The sequence below is a fragment of the Notolabrus celidotus genome, chromosome 15 (assembly GCF_009762535.1).
Source record: "Notolabrus celidotus isolate fNotCel1 chromosome 15, fNotCel1.pri, whole genome shotgun sequence".
NCBI lineage: Eukaryota > Metazoa > Chordata > Actinopteri > Labriformes > Labridae > Notolabrus > Notolabrus celidotus.
The window spans coordinates 18,304,984-18,325,449 of NC_048286.1; the positions used below are offsets into that span (position 1 = coordinate 18,304,984).

At 41.4% G+C, this 20,466-nt stretch overlaps 1 protein-coding gene across 14 annotated transcripts in view; it reads left to right on the forward strand.

Moving 5' to 3' along the window:
* gpc5c (glypican 5c) overlaps positions 1-20,466 on the forward strand; it is a 126,155-nt gene that overhangs the window by 31,615 nt on the left and 74,074 nt on the right. For all 14 annotated transcript variants that reach the window (XM_034702813.1, XM_034702815.1, XM_034702817.1 and 11 more), the window contains 2 exons: positions 1,232-1,935; positions 19,824-19,987. In XM_034702813.1, the coding sequence (XP_034558704.1) occupies positions 1,232-1,935; positions 19,824-19,987 (868 nt within the window). The remainder of the gene's footprint in view (positions 1-1,231; positions 1,936-19,823; positions 19,988-20,466) is intronic.

Below are 20,466 nucleotides of genomic sequence, written 5' to 3' on the forward strand. Positions count from 1 at the left end.
ATACTCATTTGGTTACAATCACTGGGGATTCACATGTAGGACAATACTCTTACCAAGGAATTTGTAAATGACGGATAGACAATTGAAAAACAAAAACCCACAGCACAACATTGATTTAATGCTCGGTAACTCCAGATAAGTAGTTGGCATACACTCTATGCTTAGTTTTTTCATTGCATGTATGCTTGTGTGTGTATGACAGTGTTGGTGGTAGTATGTGTGTGTGGTGTTTGGCACCCTCCTTCCTCTGTCTCAATTTCTGTACAGTTGCTACTGCTTCTTTATGTCCTGGCATGCTTTTAAGCTGACATCACACCCCATAGGAGAGTGCTGTGTCCAGGATATGCATACACACACATGCGTACATACATATATGTACATGCAGTCCTTCACAGTTGCATACTGAAGGGAATATGTGGAGAGTTCCTGCCAAAGAGAAATGAACAAAAGGTTAGAAGATTAAGTGCACCCTTAGCGGAGGAGATAATGGGACTAAAGGACGGGCAAAACTGTTCAGGATAGTTGAAGTTATCTTGTGTATGGTAATTGGCCAATTCTCTGTACCAAGCTCATGGCGCATAATTTCTAAGTAGGCTCTTATCCAACAAATAAACAATGTCCATGAGCTGTAAAAAGGGGCTAGACTGAAGAGAATGTTGGAGAAACAGGAGAGAAAATGACCTGGCCCTCCTTCCCTTCTGCCATTCTGTCTCAACTCTATCACTGAGCCTTGCTTAGCAATAAGTGGCACTTCATTGGCAGTGGTCGGCCTCTGCGCTGACATCATGCATGATGTATGTTTGTTAGGCTGGTGTCAGGTCGAACACCTCTTTAGAATCTGGAATATTCACTACCTGCCTCAGAAAATGCAGCCCGATTTCATTTGCCACTTATATCAGGGTACATTTCAATTCTCTTTCTCTCCAGGCTGAGACTGTCTCACAAATACTGTTACTCCTATGGGGTGCTGACACGTATATACAAGAATATCCAACCACATCATATAGAAACTTGACACTGGTTTCTCAACCCAACTTACTGTTTGACACAAGCCAAGCTTAGCTGGCTGGGAGCCAGGGTTCATATATGTGTTAGAATTGTCAGTGCCTAACTCATTTACTGTAGAGCTTGTAAATCATCTCATCATGATTTATTATGTTTCTGCAATAAAATATTCTGCCCTTGTTTCTCCTGTCCTTAATCCCTCTGTGTTTTTCTGCTTTCCTTGCAGACATGTTCCAGTACCTTCTCTCCTTCTCCCAGGGCCACCTGAGCTCTCTGTTAGAAGGAACATATTCATCCCTGTCTCGCCATGCCCTGCCCCATGTCAACCAACTCTTCTCCTCTCTCTCCCACTACCTCCGTGGGGCCAACGTCTCTGTTGATGCAGCAGTTCATCAGTTTTTTAACAACCTCTTCCCACTGGTCTACACCCGGCTCATCAATCCCGGCATCGATGGAAGCATGACAACAGCCAATGAAATGAGCGACTGTCTCCGCATGACCAGACAGGACGTCAACCCATTTGGGCCTCATCCAGCCGTCATGGCCCAAGCACTGGCTGGGGCACTGGGAGCTGGGCGACACCTGGGTCTGGCCCTGGAGGAGGGTCTTGGGGTGATGAACGCTACAGAATATGTCAGCCTGAGCAAAGAGTGTGTGAGGGGCCTTGTAAAGATGGTATACTGCTCCCACTGCAGAGGACTGACACTGATCAAGCCCTGCGTGGGCTACTGTCTGAATGTAATGCGAGGTTGCCTGGCCAGTGTGTCTGAGCTGGATCAGCCTTGGAGGAGGTATTCCACCTTGTTGGAGCAACTAACTCATGCCATGGCTGGACACCACAGCCTTGAACTTGCCCTGCTCGGGGTCAGGGGCTATGTTAATGAGGCCTTGCTGTATGCACAGCTTCATGGTCCACTCATCACAGCAACGGTGAGTACACACTAGATCAGTAGATTAAATGGCTATTGCAAAATGCCTCCAAACCTTTTTGTTTATCATTGTTTCATATATATATTTTGGCAAAGTCAATTGTATTGATTGGAAAAGTTTCTCAGGCTGCGTGTGGGTTATGGGCAATTTTTTTCCATCACTTTAACAAAAACCCTTTATACTGCATTCATGTTTGCACAGTGACGAAACTATACAGAGCATAATTATGTTTATACAAAAAAGAAAATTTCATTCTCTGCTAAAGACATGCAGGTTGAGCTCAGGCAAAATAAGGACACATTTTTCCAAAATGACAGAGCCACTTAGCATTAAAATCAAGTTATTTAGGCCCTCACTGTAGGGGGATACAATATATTCTTCATCGATTTTGATTAAGATGAGAAAATGGTGAATAAAGTAGGGATTTATTGCTCTTGCATGCTGTGAATACTACCATATGTCTTATGTTAAATGTGGTTTTTGGGTTGGATGTTCACAACATGGAGACAGCTTCATGAAAGACTGCCAGAGAGTTGTTAAAGTGAATGCTGCAGCTAAATCCATAGTGAAAATGAGACTTCTAAACAATTTGATCTTGGTTTGCATGTTGTAATTTTGTATGTTGTATGTGTCACAGCAAGAGTTGTGGCGAGACTAGACTAAATAAACAAAAGGGTTAGGGTAAGGGTTGGCGATTCTCTTCAATTTTTTCCAATTTAAAGCACTGTGCTGTGGTTTTACCACTACAGATCAAATCTCTGCTCTAGAGTTTCAAATCTGTCACATAATTAGACTTACAACTTAGCACATGTGATGTAAAACTCAGATTCTAGAGCTGTTAGCGTATCTAAAGCTAACAGCTTTGCCAGTAAATGCAGTAAGCTCTGATCCCTATCTTCTCACTTTAAACAACGCTTTAAAGGCCTAACTTTAAAGTCGGATTCATGCATGTGGGTGTAAGATGGCGTGAGTCGTACACCAAGGAGCAGAAAAGGTGATTAGAAGAGATGTATGTTCGTCATCAAGAGAAACATATTCTCTGGAGCAGTTAAATCTCCCTCTCTTCTCTAAATATCAGGGTTTCCTGTTCATGCAATTTATGTGCATTGCATGTTTTTAAATTAATCTTCAAGAGAACTTATAGATGTGTCCTTAAGGCTAGATATCCTCAAGGATATCACACTGCTATAACCTTTAGTTGGCCCCTTTTTACTGACAAGGTGCCTGGATTCCACTTCCATGAGTTGTGGGAATAGCCTGTAATATTTCTGTTTATTCTCTCTTATCCCCAACCCTAAGTCTCTCCATCTCATTACTTGGCCACGATTATGAGTTTCAGATATGAGTTTTTGTGATTCATATCCTGTCAGAACCTTTAGTCCCCCAGTTGGACAGTGGCTGTGTGTGATATAAACCATGCTGAATATTGTACCAGTGAAGGGAAGAACAATGCTTCAATGTTGACAGGGTTGTGTCGGCTACAGTTGTTCCATAAGATCTTTAATGGGACCACTTGTGGACAAGTCGATGCTGGAAGTGTTCCCAGAACTGTAAGACAACACTATAGTAGCCATAATGTGCGAGCTGTTTGTGGATTCAGTAATGAAATGTTCTTTTTCTGTTTTTTTTTATTTTCATTTAATGGTAAGTTGTGGATTTCCAGTGAGCAATTGTGATTTATTCTCACAGACTGTCAATGTCTGTGGTAACTTTCTTCAGAAAAAGTGGACAGTGTTACTTAAATTTACTAAAAGACTAGCTCCCTCTACCCACCTAAAGTCATGCACTAAGCAGGGCCAGGTCAGGACCAGTTCCTACCATTGACTGTATATGAATATGGAAGACACACCTCCAACTCTTTTCATTGTAAAATCATCAACAAAACACAAACAAAAAAAGAGCCAAAATATAAGCCATCTGGCTGATGGGATTGGTGTCACCCCTTCCACTAACCAAAACACATCTCTACCAATAAGATGGCAGAGAACCCTCACATCTGTGCAATCTACAGTGAAACCGTTTCCTGTGTTGATTTATAGCGCCAACTCACAGTTATTGAAAGCTCAGCTACTCTTGTGTTGGTGTTATTTTTTTTCTTATTGTTCCCCCTCTACTCTGCTCACCAGGCGAGGAATGTTGTTAGAGCTGCATTTGTCAGCACAGCTGTCTATCACGATGTCACACCCCCTTTTTTCTAGCACCGAATAACAAATTAAAGTCTCTCACTTGGCACGTGTATCAGAATAATTATAACGTTCATTATGGTAACCACGCTTTACAAAAATGTATTCGACTTTTTTTAACTTTCTAGTGTGATCCATGTCAAATCTGTTATAATGGAGGAGTTTTATGACTGATACTGCAGCAAGTCACCAGGGGGAGCTCTAAATGTTTTAGCTTCACTTTCAGCCAGCGGTTAGTAATTCAAAAGGAAAAAGGCTGACAGTTTAATTAAACCAATTTTTTTTGTAGTTAATTGGCCTGAAAAAAACAAAAACACTCATATGGCCCTGTTTGATATTTTGAAGTAACATCACAGAGCCTTAATGGTTCCACATTAAACATACACATCCAAATGCAGTGATTCCCCTGCACTTTCATTACTTGTAGACAAACACGCATGCACACTCAGACAGTGAAGAGTTAGTTGTCAGGTCCAAAGTCTGACCTGATGAAACAATTCAGAGTGAAAACCAGCTTGTACTTTGTGTGTGTCTGTACACATGTGTGTATGCCTGCTTGGTATTCATGGGGTGGCAGGCAAGCTTGGAGCGGGGAGTCCAACACAGGAACAAGTGGGAACGAATTGAAAGGGTTCCAGCTAGGCCATACAAACTAGACCCAGCCAGCTGGAAAAAAAGGGCCCAGAGGATTGTTGCTGATAAAGGAGGTGGCCCCCGGTCGGAAACTGGTGGCTCCCAGTTTCTGTGCGTTCATTTCTTCACTCATCCATTCAGCCAGGCCGGAGTGCAAACATGATCACCTACAATTACTCATTCACAGTACGCACAGAGACACAGACACACACACACACACTTACTCACGCATAGAATAGCACACAGCTCTATTGCCATGTATTAACAGGGACCCATGGCCTTTTTAAATCACTGTATGTTTTCATAAAGCCACAGTGGCCTGACAAGGAAAAACTGTTAATTCTCCAGAGCTCAACTACTGTGTCAAGTTAGCCACCTTCACCCTTACACCTTCATTCAGCCCCCTCCCAGACGTAAAACCAAATCTGACCACCTATTATCTTAAATGTCTTACTGCAGAACAAACAAAAGTGCACATACCAGGCTTAACCTACTGTTGATTCTTGTAACTTATGCTGTATGTGTGAAGTTAAGCACAAAGTAACTCTGTTTTCTGCAGAGTCTGAATATTATATGGAGTTGTTATTAAAGGAATTATTGTGACTGTGTGGTTTTACACTGGGATGGTATCCCAAACCATTTTGTGGTTGCTTTCTCTCTCACTTAAAGAGTTGCAGACTACACAGAGTCTGCACTATATGTTGCTTACACGTCATAGGGTAGAACCTAGGTCAAAACATATACACTGTACACACACACACACACACACAATCACCTCACTGAGTGCAGGTATCAGGTTTTTAGAAGTCCAGTAAGGAGCTAAGATATGCGGCCCACCCTGTGACAATGCCAGCAGCGTGTGTCAGACTGAAAGGCAGCTATTGATAGTTCTGTGTGGCAGCAGAAGGATAGATTCTGTTTTAACACATTCCTGCTCTTATTGAGACGGAGCGTGAACGTAGGTCTAAGGGAAGTGGTTATGGTTATGGATATTGGGGTAGCCTGGGGCTGGATTATGTCGAGTAGACACAATTAGGAGAAAATTGGAAAATGTCCAGTAAAAGTGGCTACTGTTATTGGGCCCCTGTGGAAATGGGAACCCTGATGTTTAGCAAGGTTTTCCCTCTCTGTGAATGCCGCCCTGTTGAATTCTTCTTCAAGTCTCTCCCTGCAGAGTCATCTATGCCTGAGAGGCCACAGACTACTGTTTATTGACATGGTCATAAAATTGATAGGGCTCATATGACCTGGGGGGTTACTTTTATATCTTGTACTTGCAAAAGATGAGTAGACTTTAAATAAATCTTAACGCATAGAGCATGCATTCACTCACAGCCTCATTCATTCAGTCCCCCAGCAGATCCTTGCTCATGAGAAAACAGTGCCAGTGCTCCAGATTAGAGCAGTTTATACTCAGGTCTACCTTATCCGCTTGTTGGTTTTACCCCAGCTTCTCATTACAGTCTTATGGAGGAATGATAATAGCAGCCTGGGCCTTTACATAATGGAAACAAGGACCAGTGGGACAACTGGAGTGTTTCCATTCACCACGGTGGCACCTCGACACGCTGCAGCATCTAACATTCAACACTCTCTCTTTTACTTTATCCCACAATGGTATAGAGAATATCACCGAGGTGGAAACAAGCACTGTTATCACATCTTCTTGTTTTACTTTCCCTGCCCAGTCCTCTGCAACCATGTATTTTCATGGTTGCTTTAAGATGAAGTGTACCATCATATATTTTGCCACACACTGTGGTATGAATCACATCATTGTGGGCAACAGAGCAAATATAAAGGGATATATTGCTTTTGGCAACAATGAGTTGACGATCAATTTAGCATCAGTGTGATGATTCTAACTTGTGCTGTAAGATATTGAATTTTGATTTACAAAATTTGGAAAAGGCAGTCATGTCTAATTTTAAATCTATAAACAGTCTCTGTATCTTCTTCCCTAATTCATCATCATCCAACATTACTTTATGCTTTATTGATAACGGTGCTCATAGTACATTTTATGAACATAAGAGCTCTATTAAGATAAAGTCAATTATAACTTCTGTAAACTTGTTGAGATACACTCTGACATCAGCTTCTGAGAGCTCCTCTAGAGGTCACCTCATATAAAAGGATTATCCACACAGGCTCGGGCCTTTTTGTGTGGTTTTCTGGATCCAATATTTGAGACTGTTAGCTGAATGGTAGCTGACGCAAACTGTGCTCGTGGCCAATTTATACGCTTAACCCATCTTTCTAAGTTGTGTGTGCCTTTGGCACTCTGTCCAACCCTCAAGCTGACTGACTTACTCAGCAGTCCATTAGCTAATGATGGTGGGTGCAGCAGCCTCTCTTCTCCTCAGCCACCCTCACACATCTTTTCCCGCACTCCTTTTTCCTCTTTTAGTGTTAGCCTCCCTGCTGATAATATCCAGCAGCACTCAACACCACAAAAAATACGGACTGTACTGTATGAAACATGCAGTTTTAACTATGAGCAATCAAAACATGATTGATAACCGGGTCATTAAACCATGCGGACATAAAGCAGTGGTCTTTAGTATATTATTTTTCTCTGTGACCCATTACTTGCGTTGGTGGAATCATTACATGAATCCTCAGATGTGTAGATGATTATAAGTTGAAGAAATGTTTGTAGAAGGGAAACTAAATGATGTGGGGCTTTCCATCAGAGTCTAAAGGTCTGCAGCTCAGATGGACTCTTTCACACAGAATAAGAAACAACAGCAGAGATGGAGATGACAAGACAAAGAAAGGATGGTCGACAGCCGAACAAATGTGCTGATGTTGCAGTTTGCTGCACTGGTCACAGTCTCTGGACCTTTAAAAGTCATATTTTGATGTGAGCAGTGAAATGTGTGACAGAGAAAAATGCAGTGACATCACACTGTAATTCACCTTCGTTCTTTGTATGTTTTTATAATTCCATAACCTCATCTGAAGCCCTGCTGCTGCACCCTTGCCTGGTGTTTTAGCACCTCCAAACCTAGCCTGGCATGATAATATCATGCAGCTGCCCACTGAATGCCTACTGCGTCTGTGTTATGATTTGAGTGGTAATTGCTGGTTCATTGAAAGGCTTCAAAAAGACACGTGGATTGTAAAAGTTTCTACCCCCAAGCTTATTTTCCTTGCTTTCTGTGTATACCACCATCATATTGCAGACAAGATGAACTCATTTGACCTTCCCCTGTCTCTATTCCCTCCGTCTCTGTGGTGAAACCACACTTGAATCCTCCGAGACATCTTGCCGCATTTTGCATATGTAATTTTCTCGAATTTGTTTACAAAGATGGACAAATGTTGTCAACAAACTCCAAAGTAACACCCATATTTACACTCTCCAAAAAAAGCAGAGCCTCTCATTTTTCGATCATCTGTGAATGATTTAATCAGGGTAAGCAAGCCTCGATGCGGAGAGAGAAACTGTGCTCTCTTTGCTGATTGGAATCTCAAGGACTTTTCCCTGTGATATACGAGGGACTGAGTCTCTCTTTAATTAGCACTGACATCATTCGGAGAAGAGTGAGAGAAAAAGACAAGAAGGAGGGGGCTGATTGACAGGGACTGCAGACTGAAGACGGAAGAGAGAGACAAAGTGATTTAGAAAGAATGAAGAGAGACCTTAAAGATGGTGATAAACAACTGGCAGGGGGAGAGAAAAAGAAGGCAAAGAGAGAGGAGTTCTGCTGTAAATCACCTATTCACTCTGTAACTTAGGGCTTTCTGCGAGAGGCCAAGAGGAAAGCTGTTCCAATTAGCCCATGAGTGGTTCAGGGAGTGTCATATTATACAGGCTGTAGGCTATTTAAGCATTTTCCCTTTAGGATACAAATATTCTCATCTCCACGATACAAAGATCCAAACCCTGTAAATTCTGCAGTGTCCAGTAACAAATTGACTTGGTATTGACACGTTTTCCACTTCATTTAACACACATATATACTGAAAAGTCTAAAGGATAGCATAAGAAAAGATGTTTGTAGCTTCAGTATAATATCATCGGAGTCTTTTGGTCTTAAGCATGCAAGCTCACAGTTGAACTCACTTTCAGTTATCATTGATTGGTCTCATTTTTTTTATATCAAGATTCTGCCTATACCGGATATGCAGATTTCATGAGTGCATACGATACTACTTTTCTTGTGTTAGCATCGTCTCTCAACCTCTCCTGTGGCCTTGTTAACTTTTCCAGGAGAGAACAGTTAAATAAGTTTGCCTGCAGTTATTTCTGCAAGACAGCTTCCAAAACATCTTGTTGGAAATTGTCACCACTCAGTCCAGACAAATATTATTCTCTGTGACACATTCCACATTTTTACTCCTGGAATTTTCCTTGAAAGTTTCAGGAGTTCTGCCCCCCAAATTTTCCAAAGTTGCTTATTCACACACGTCCTTCACTATGTGAAGTCTTTCCTTGTTGGATAAGGGGTTGGTCTCATGACATGTCATGACATCCATAGCATACTGCTGTGTAATGCAGTGAAATGTTTCCAACATGATAGCCGATAAAACAACAAAGATCTACGCAAGACCTAAAAAAAAAAGAGACCTAAAAGTTACCATCACCAGCGCTATCATCATAATTAAGTATTACACACTTAATGTAGATAAGCTTTTGATTGCATCTCTGGCAGCTCATTCTATGCAGGGCCTCTAGGATCCAATGTGTAAACACAGGCATGCTGTCATTTTAAAGTTGTCTCTACTGTTACATTATCTATTACTGTAAAATCAAGTTCTTCAGCTTGACCTCAGTTGACCACTGTTTGAGGCCACAGTGACCTGATTAAACTCAACATCTCAAAGCCTCCATCTGTCTCTTTGTGCGGTCTAATGTTCAACACAGATTTACAGTGTTGTCAAGGGAGGAAAGAGACTTCCTTATTCCCCAAACCCACCCAGATTTTCTCAGATGGTCCAGGGTTTGAACTGGCATCCTTCCAGTCTCAATTTTGCTTCCTGAACCTCAAGGCCTCGGCCACAACACTGCTAGTCCTGCGAAATTTGAGTAGTCACATTGATGCGTAAATAAGGGGGAAATTTCTAAATATGGATGGATACTGTCTGTACACGCAGTATACTTTATGAGTAGTTATTCATGGAGTGTTTTTGTGATGTAGTTTCACTCATAGTATGCACTCTTCCTCATACATTGATGCAATTGCACCTCTTATTTGGTCATTTGGGCAGATATATATGAAACACTAATACTTAAGCTATCTGTTGCTACAGGAGATTTCTGTCATTAGTCTTGTCTAAGATGCAATGCCCAGTTAATCAGGCCTTTAATAGACTATTATGTTGGTAAGAAACATTACTATCTGTTCCCCCATCATGTCTGGGCATGATAACAAAACACTAGAGAATGATCATCTGAAGCATGTGAGAGTTATCGTTTAGTAAGGTTTGAATACCTGCACCGGAAGCTAACCACTAGTGAGTGCACAGCTACCAGAAGCACTTCAGGAGAGAGGAACGCAGTGACGCTACAGGTGACACAATACAGCAACAACAGAGTAGTACTTGTGTTCTTTTTACGTGTTCATGCTACACACCAGGGGCGTACGATATGACGATCTTAGATCGTGCAGGATTAGAATGTGACAACGATCTGCCAAAGCACAGAGATTGTAGAACCGGCTGTTGTGCATATTCTGTCCCTCGTTGTGCCTTGTCTGTGCCTTAAGTCTGTGTGCCCATGCACAGTATTTTTTCTCTGCCCATTTGTTAGTCCGCTTCATGTAAGCACTACAGACACATGGATGAACCAATCAAAGCGAGCTGTAGGCAGTGTCTTGGTTTGTTTATCCCCCCTCCACTTTTGCCCCAACTACGTGAGAGAAAGCATGGCTGCTAATTAGGGATGCAACAATATCAAAATCTCACGGTACGGTATCGTCACGGTATTAAGGCCACAGTACGGTATTATTGCGGTATTGTCAAAAAAATAAGATGACTTTGAAAAAATGTCAGTGTGGAAAATGAAGTGCCAGGAATGATAAGGGTAAACACACTTACTGTAATTGAACACAAACATAATGCTCAAATGTTCTAATCACCTTTATTACTACCAATTAGGGCCTCTCGCTCGCTCGCCCCCCCCTCCCCTCTCTGTGCACAATGCACTGAGTGAGTTCTGAACAAGACTTGTGCGAGCAATTAAATGTCCCGACTCTTGTCCCTAATATAAGCAGGCTTCATTCAGTGATTGAAGCAAATATTATTAACATTAACTGAAGTTAAAGTTTAAAACGAAACAGTAGTCCACTTACATTCTTGGCGCTTGTATAAAAAAAAAAGGAAAAACTGCATTTTATCCCAGTGTCACTGATTGTCGGGCTCTTTTAGTCCACTGTCAATGTAGGGTCTTAGGCCTGACAGGTTATTTGCCAAAAACAGAAGACAGTCCACCTGTGAAGAGGCCCAATCTCTTTTTATTCACTATGTTTCCAGCGGAGGAAAAGACGCGTTCAGAGCGCACTGAGGATCCGGGGACGGGAAGATTTCTCTCTGCCGTCTGCTTCACGTTGTGCATGTGTGACTCCTGTGACCTGTCCCTGACCCGTCACAGGAGTCAAAGCAGCTGCCGATGTGTTTTTTTTCCACAGTCGAACATTCATTTTCACAATCGAATCTGTTTTTTTTTTTTATATTCGAATTTAGAATATTCATTGACAGCCTTACTACCAACAGGTATTGTCAAGTGCAATGAGCAGTGCAGGCACATCCAGTGTTTCAAGCAACAAGCAAATAAAAATAAATCCTTTTTAAATCCCTCATTGTCCACCACTGAAAACGGTTGCAGAGGATGATTCATCAAGTGGCTTCTCATATTACTTGTATTCCCTGACTTTTAGACGATCGCGGTCTGGCAGTGTCTGCAAACAGTTTTTCGCATGTCCGTCATGTTTTCTCCTCGATCAAAACCAAAATGTGTCCATACTTCAATTTAAACTTTGCAGGAAGTTCCACTAGTTTAAGTTTTCCGCTCTGCTCCCCCTCTGTGCTTTCCGTCATCTCTTCCTGCACTGCGCAGGGGATCATGGGAGATGGTGTTTGCTTCTCAAACCGGCCCATTCAATGGCGCCAGAAAAAAACTACACTAGCGGGAGTACTCCGAGTTCCTGTTTGATATCGTCACATGCCACGGTATTATTGTGAGAATTTTGAAACCGAAATACCGCGATATTTACAATACCGTTACATCCCTACTGCTAATGAAAGCGAAAGTGAGGAGTTAAAAATAAACTCTACCTCGGTAATATGGAACTGGTTTGGATTTTCCCAAAGCGACACAACGCAAACATCTGTTATGTGCAAAGTTTGCAACGAGAAGGTCTGCACCTCGGATGGTAAAAACAACTAACCTTATTTATCCACCTGAAGAGACAGCACCCGAAACAGTATGCAGAAAGTCAAAAGGCGAGGAGACCGGTGTCGTGCCGCCATCCTCACAGGCAAAACAAACAACTTTGACACAGGCATTAAATAAGAGCATTAAATAAGAGCATGTTTTCTCCCTTGTGTGAGAAAACAAGTAAGCGCTGGAAAGATGTAACTGAAGCAGTAACGTTTTATCTTAAAAAGGACATGATCCCCCAGCAAGTGTGCACCTTACTTCAATGTTGTTTAATTTTTTTTTCATTTTGAGTTAATAAAAGAAAAAGACTATGACTAAAAGAAGTTTAAGTTATGCATGTCATTATGTTTGTTTGATGTTAATTGTACTTGGTTTTCTAAATTGCTTAACTAAATTAAAGAAGTGTTCGAACAGTATCCTGTCTTAAATTATCTTTGATCCTTTCATCTGTTTAAGGCTATGATTTTAAATAGGTAAATTAGTTTGTTTTACTGGTAAATGACTTGTAAAATAGTCTTAATAATCTAAATGAAAGAATCGTGATAAAATCGTGATCGTGATTTTGCCCCCCAAATTTTTTTTTTTTTTTTTTTTTCATATCCCACAACCCTACTACTACACACATAGTTTGATATATACAGTCACACTGTACATACAATCATGCACAAACATGCTATGGGCATGCACTAATGGAGAGATGTCAGTGAGGAGCCTGCCATTAACCACCTGAGCAGTTGGGGGTTAGGTGCCTAAGAGCTAACTTTGTTACTTTACCTGACTGAGAAGTCAAAAATAACTACTAAACATGTTAGAAGTAGTTCTGATACCAAAATTGTTCTTCTGACCCCACTGGATTTAGAGAACATGCTCAGTTTGACTGCTATAGCTACTTTTTAGATTCATATTGATAATGCAAAATGTGAAACATTGAGTCAATATCTGTGTAGTGGTTGCAGTCACAGTCACACTTTAAGGCTGCAGAAAGATCTGACTAATTATCCCACTTTCCTTTTTTGGTGTCAAATCAAGGTTCCCCTTTCTTGTTATCTAATCTGAAAATGCCCAAAAAGCTTAATAGATAGCTTAAAAAGAAAACTCAAAATGATGAGAGGCCTACAGGAGGAGCTCCTCTCTAACTTGTTTTATATGTCAAAATGTTTCAATCAAAAGACTTTCTGGCTTTAATCCCTGGAAACAGCAGGTATTAGGTTGTTTAAAATACAAAGAAAGGGTGCACTGCTTAAATAAAGCAATGGAAACCCTTCTTCTGCACCAGCAGCTGAACCTCCCTCTCTATTTTCATATGAGTTGCAATTAGGGATGGAAATTGTTATTTGTTCAAGCACAATTATCCCGATGCTTGATGTCAGGAAAACTCCACTCGTTTAAAGTTAGACTGATGCCTTCGGTTTTCTTTGGAGAAAACATCATAAACAATTATTCTGCCAAAGTAACAAGGTTCTTCCTGCGTGGTGGAATAGAGAGCCTACCAGAGTATGAAGCAGTGTTGATTTTCTTTTACTGTACTGTACTTGGCTACTGATGACATTTTATTCATTTTCCCTTGCTTTACTAAGTAACCACAATGAAGTAAACACTAAATAAATCTGATTGTCTTTTTTCTCATTCACTGGATTTTTTTGGTCCAGTCTGGTATCAGTGTCTTATTAAATAAAAGCCCCACTCTAGACATAGTCCAACCATTTATTAAACAGAGGCTTCTGTTTTTCTTCTTCGTCCCTTCTTCGACTCCGACACAGCATCAAGATCCAAACTCAAATGGAATGACTGCACAGTTACTGTCTTTGAGAGCAGCTATGTTTTACTTACACTTACAGGACTGAAATCTAATTTTCTAATTTTTGCCGGGTTAAAGAGTATTTCATGCATATGTGAGTGTCCAATTTCTCAGAATCCCAGTGACTGCGGTTTGGATAATGGGTGTAAGCTGCAGTCCCCAGAGCTGCTTTCAGGGAGAGGAGTGAAAACAGAGACAGTTTGCAGTTTGAAACCGCTCTCCATAGTGAGGTCATACAATTTACATGTTTGCACATTTCCCTGCACACTTACAGAAATATACACTGATGAAACAGCGCAAAAGAAGCAACGTTAATCCCTGCAACTAATTTGAAATAGTTAAATCAAGGCTGCAGAATCGTTGCTTTGTAGTTGTATGAGTTGATGTTCCATTGAGGCCATTTAGCCCTATGATTCATAACCACAATAATTAATACAATCCCTGAAGCTTGGCTGGAGAGTGAATGTTGTTTTAACTCGGGTCATGGAGTTAATATAACACAATATCAGTATGTGACTCACTTTCTGTCATTTCAGCACCCTTTGCAAGCTGATGTAGAGGATAGATTTGTGTACATTTGTTGCAAATTGTACTTGTTGAGCTCTGATGTGTATTCAGTTGTTGTTCACTTTGGCGAAGCAGACAAAGTTTTGTTCCATGAGTGAAGCAGTCGGTAGCATTTGGACTTCAGACTGTGTGTATGATTATTCCACACACAAGCTGTGGAAAAGTGGAAGAGGGGGGTCTTCACGGACTGATCAAGCCGTTCTTATCCCATAATGCAATGCGTGTGGGTTGAAAAGGGGCTGAGAAAGTTCCCTTGGCTTTACTGGGTAATCCCTTGATAAATAAACTGGGAAGACAAGACCACCGCTGCTATCTGTAAGCCAATACTCCCCAAGAGGAGGGATGGCCCTGGGCTTGGCTTGCTCAGTGCTGACTCTCTTGCTGTGCTCTTTTTGCACTCTCTTGCCTCATCATGATATGTTAGATACACATTTATATGTATCTGGTTGAAGTCAACACATAAAAACATACTTTGAAAGACCTTTTGATCGTTCAAAATATTCCTTTTTTAGTTTGAGAGGTCTTACAACACTAACCCGTCCACAGCTTTCAGCAGTAGAAATCAAATTTCACTGGCTAGCTCAAATGCACATAGAACACATGCCCACTATTTCCCCAAAGTCTTCCCATGCAGATGACATGCATCCCACCAATCTGCCCTGTCCATCAGTCGCTGTCCTCAGGCAATCACATGAGGAATGCTCCACAAAATAGCTGAAATTGTGAAGGTATAACAAGGACAAACAGGTGCACACACACAACTCAAGTGCTGCTGCTGTGCTCAAATGAGATTTTCATTCTCACGCCATCATCAGGTCAGAAGATAATTGATCTACGGCCATATTCAAGCCCATGCCGTTATTCAACCTGTCGTCTGATTGGCCTTTAGGATTATGTGCTCAGGAGGTCCAACTTTTAAGAGCATGTCTCAATTTCTCAAGAGGATCCATTCAGAGGATACTGTTTATTTTTCCTATGCTGCTTTGTCCTCTGTTTACAAAGTTGTGTTTGGTTAGGCACAAGACTGATTTTCTTTTTTTGAAGTGTTTTTGTTTTTCAGCATGGCCCCTTTTTTCCTATCTCTTCTGGACAGTTAAAAAAGTAGTTGATTTTTTAACCTCTTCTGTGTGGTTGTAAAAATAACGCTGTAAAGCAAACAGAACTGTGGGTGACCTCCTCTTGATGTTCATATTTTAAAAGGATGTTTACATTTTTTGCCTCAGAGAATAGCAAAGTGTCATACAAAGGCTAGTGAGAAATGGCGCTGGGTTCCAAACTTAAGTCAGCCGCTTTGGAAAGTTCACAACGACAGGATTAGATAATGTCTTAATTCCTTCACTTATCACCCCTGCAGAGGAATGATAAGTGGCAGCTCTGACCTTTTTTGGTTGTTTTTCTTGAGCTGGATTTAATTTATTGGCTTAAGTTTCTTGAAATGTGTTCAATTAATATGAATCTTTTGGGAGACATTTGTCTATTTATGATAAGCAATGAAACACTCGCATACAGCTGAGTACTGATTAACTACTGGCTTCATACTGGGGATGTGAGCGTTAATCAACTAAAGTATTAAACATCACTACACTCGCTAGTCGGCACCATGAGTACCAGTCATTTAAACAAATTCATAGTAGGCCCAAAATGCTGATTATGTTGTGTCTAAACTGTCGACTGTCATAATACTCAATACTCTACTACCCTGATGTAAACAAGCATAGATGAGAGATGGCATCTTGTACTGTGGCACAGTTTGGCAGAGTTTGATCTGAAAAAGTTGTATTTAGACTGTGTCAGGTGAAACTAGCATATACGCGCTTGACAAGAGCATTGCAGAACCTTCAAGGGTATGTGGACGCTTCCTTGTGAATAGGACTGACAGCTGGTGGTGCTGGCTCTGCTAATGGTAGCCACCCTTGGAAACAATTCACTCGTAGACTCTCTGGTCCCGTGTTTAGCTCTGTCCAAGTCATTATGCTCAATTTTGCCATTTGTCTCATTTTTTTCTTGCCTTTGAACTAGTTGGCTTGTCAGAATGTCATTGCTTAAATACTGAAAAATCAGTCACTTACAACAGGGGTTCTCAAAGTGGGGTCCTGGGACTCCTGGGGGTCTGTAAACCATAGTGTGGGGTCCGTGAAATTGTCATTAAAAACAGCATGTATACAGATGAGGACCATTTGCGCCAATTAAACCAGCACATTGTGCCCATTACTACCACCCTAGTTAACTTTGGGCCAAAGGAAACTGATACAATTATGACACCTCACATCAATCTGTCACGAATCACTCATACACACTTCACTCCGGTCACAACTGTTCCTGCTACTACTTAGCTTTGCCTACAAGCTCGCGAGCATTGAACCATTTCTAAATCAGTTCACATCGTCAAGTGTTGCTAAGCCCAAGCAAGCTAAGTTAAGACAATATGACGACAGGTATATAGAGTTTGGTTTTATTAAGAACAGTGATGGGAGACCAAAATACGTCATGTGTCTTCAGATGCTAGCGAACGAAGCTATAAGCAAAGCTAAAGTGATATCTGATCAACCGGAATATAAGGACAAAACTAAAGACTTTTTCCAGCGAAAGAGCGAGGTATACATCCGTCAGAAAACACAGATGGTGAGGAGTTTTCAGTTTATCACTGTGGAACAGGTCTGAAGTATTTAGATTGATAAGTTTTACAATATAAATAGTTCCAAGGGCATCTAAGAGTGCAAATGGTAGTAAGCATGTGCTTAATCTATGTTACAATAATGAGGGGGTCCTTGGAAAATGTTCTCACCTGTAAGGGGTCCCTGGCCCCAAAAAGTTTGAGAACCCCTGGCTTAGAAAACATCCTTACTGCATACAATGAAGTATAGAGTGCACTAATATTGAGGTATTTTTTGCCCTCATCCTTTTATTCCTGGTGTATTTGAACAGGATGGCGGTGACCCAAATACTGTCATGAAGGGGAATAAGAGAAATGGAGGATAAGGAAATATAAGAGACATAATACACAGACTATTTCCTTAACAGAAACAGTAACTATTGTTTCTGTCCAGTCTTGGTTCAATCTGCCTTTTGCACCACCTGCTCTTTGTATATCCTGCCAGCTTCACCACTTTCATACAAACACACACACCCTCTTCCACAGACCTGTAGACCTCCCAGACGCTCTAGTCTGGAACTAATGTCACTAAATTCATTTAACAGAAATTCAGTTTTGGCCAATGAAGGAAAAGGCATATTGTTATCTTTAACCTCATCTGCTATATTGGCTAAGTGCAAATTTTTTTTGCATTTTGTTAATAGACAGATTTAGTCAAGTGTGGCAAACATAAAGTGAATCAGCCCTGACATTAATTGCTTTTCATGGAATTACTGTGTAATTTTATTTGTTGCCACAAACACTAGTTGCAAGCGTTTATGACGGTGGACTGAGCAAAGCTGCAACCTAGTCAAAAAAATATAAAGTTAACAGTAAATTTAATAATATTCATGTTTCTGAACAGCCCTGCTCTGACTAATTTGGTAGACTTTCCCTCCTAAAACAATCTATTTAAAAGATTTTAATTCCAAGTGTTTTAATAAATGTCTCAACACATCATGCTATGCAGACGGTATGCTAATGAATTAAACCTTAATTGTCTTGAGAAGCATTGCAGCACAAGCAAAGAGCATTTGACTTAGCGTGTTGATAGACTTCATAGCCAAAACAGTTGCTATGTTCTATCTTTTATCACCACCACAGAGTAATGTGTGTGTAAGTGTGTGTGTGGCATGTTTGCATGTCCATGTGTGGCTGCGAGTCGCTCTACCACATGTGAGCATGTTTTATTGGTCCAGAGGGAGTTAAGGTTAATGCAATAAAACAGCCATCCCCCGGCACAGCGTCGGCCTGAGGAGAGGATTTAAGACCAGAATGTAGTTAAACTAAAGAAGGAGAGAAGGCCCAGAGTGAAGTGCAATGCAGATGAAAAATATTCAGGTAGTAAGTTATGCTCTTTGACAATCCCCTCTGCCCAAAGATAGCAAGCTGTTATGCCAAAACTTCCATTTAAATCCCTTTTATAAGGCACAGGAGATGACAGATCTGCCTCACCCTCGAGGGGGGGAGCATATTTTTAGAATGTTTGCGAGACACGTTTTGTCACCATTAACACATATTTCAGCTGCTTCCCCACATACTCATCTAAACTCTTCCCAGTATGTGAACACACCCCTTCAACCAACCATTTAAACATAGATGCTTGCCAGTTCCTTCCCAAATAAAGCTTTTGTATTTGTGTGTGCATCCCATTGTTTTGCACACTTTGAAACACGAGTATTTTACTGGAAGTCTGACCAGCAGTGGGAGGAAAGTCGCAAAATAGCTTTGAAGTTTCAGGATACATATCACTGATGCTTACCATATAAACCATATGTTGTTATATATTTCTACTTATTCTGATCTAAGAATAAAAAATGTCTCCTTTTCCATGTTAAAGTTAAGGTGTACTCAGCTACAGTTATAAAAACATCAGCAGGAGTTTATGGGCAACCCTCTTCTTGCTGTCTCTTACAGTAAAGCTCCCTCTGCTAAATCAGTGGTAAATAATTAGTCTGCTAAATGTTACTGTCACCCCCCCCCCCCCCCATGCAGTAGAACGACTCATCCTTCTACACAAAGCAGTGAATATGCATTGATCACGATAAGGAGTTACTCACTCCAGCATGCAAGAGCCATTACATTCTGTCTCTCCAGCTAATTGAGGACCACTTAATAACACTGGCCAGAGGCTTTTAAGCCAATGAGATGTCATTGATTTTACCTCTGGGTTTCAAGCACACGTCATTTTCATGACCCGGCTGTCTCCTCCTTTCCGCCGCTGGCTTTAATAGCCCAATGGAGATTCTCGCAAGCTCTGCCAACTGTGCACACGTGCATTCACCTCCATGAGGTAGTGGAATGTTCTACATTTACTGTCAGCCCTCCTGGCAATAACTCACTCATCCCACCATTTTCTTTCATCGCATCCCTCACTTCCATGCCCTCCGTGTCCCCATGGTGTCCGTAACTCAGAAGTTCTCCGTCCCATAATTCATTTCACCTCTCTTCATCGTGCAATCAATCAATTGAAATATAAGTCGTCTTTCATTTGAGAGTGATGGCATTGCTCTGAGGAAGAGCAGTTAATCTTGCTTTCAATGATTTACTTGTGCTCACATGCTTTCAACTGTGCAGGTGTCAATTGGTGGTTAATGGAAGTCATCCTGCAACTCCACCCATGCTGTTATATGTTTTTCTAACCTAACAGGTGTGTGTATGTGTGTGTTTGTTCTACCCTCTCCACAGGTGGACAAGGTGTGTGGCCTGTCTACTGGGGAACCCACAGGCATGCAGCCTACAGGCCCAGAGGTCACAACCTCCACTGTGACCTCATCTCCTCCTCATCCATCTGCTGCCCCCTCCCAACCTCTACCAGAGCAGTGGCTGGGCCAGTTAGCCCACTTAAGGAGGTACGGCAAAGCAAAACACTCATAGCTCTTCAGTGAACTTGGTCAGAAACATAAAATAAATTTGAAGAAAACTGGTCAGGTCTGTATAATGTAGTCTGAGGGCCTGGGGAGTCGGTCAATGTCTATTTAAAGCTGCCATCAATTCCCTCTTTCTTCTATTCTATTTTGCCGGTTAGACAAAACACACACCCACACACACATAGTGAATGTATTTGCCTGGCAGTCAAGTCTATGCCCTCCACCTGGCCTCTGAGGCAGCCATCCTATGCCCACAGCAGCTGGCAGTGATGTGCCAGGAGAGGGGGAGTGTGGGTAAGATTAATCTTGACGGACCAACAATTTCCTGTTTACCCAGACTGCCATACCACCAACTCTGCACACCAGCCGGCCTCAGTTTAAATAGCATCATACACTCACACACACACACGCTTGAAGCATTGCCTGCCTGACCTTGTCCTAAACCATGAATCACTGCACTC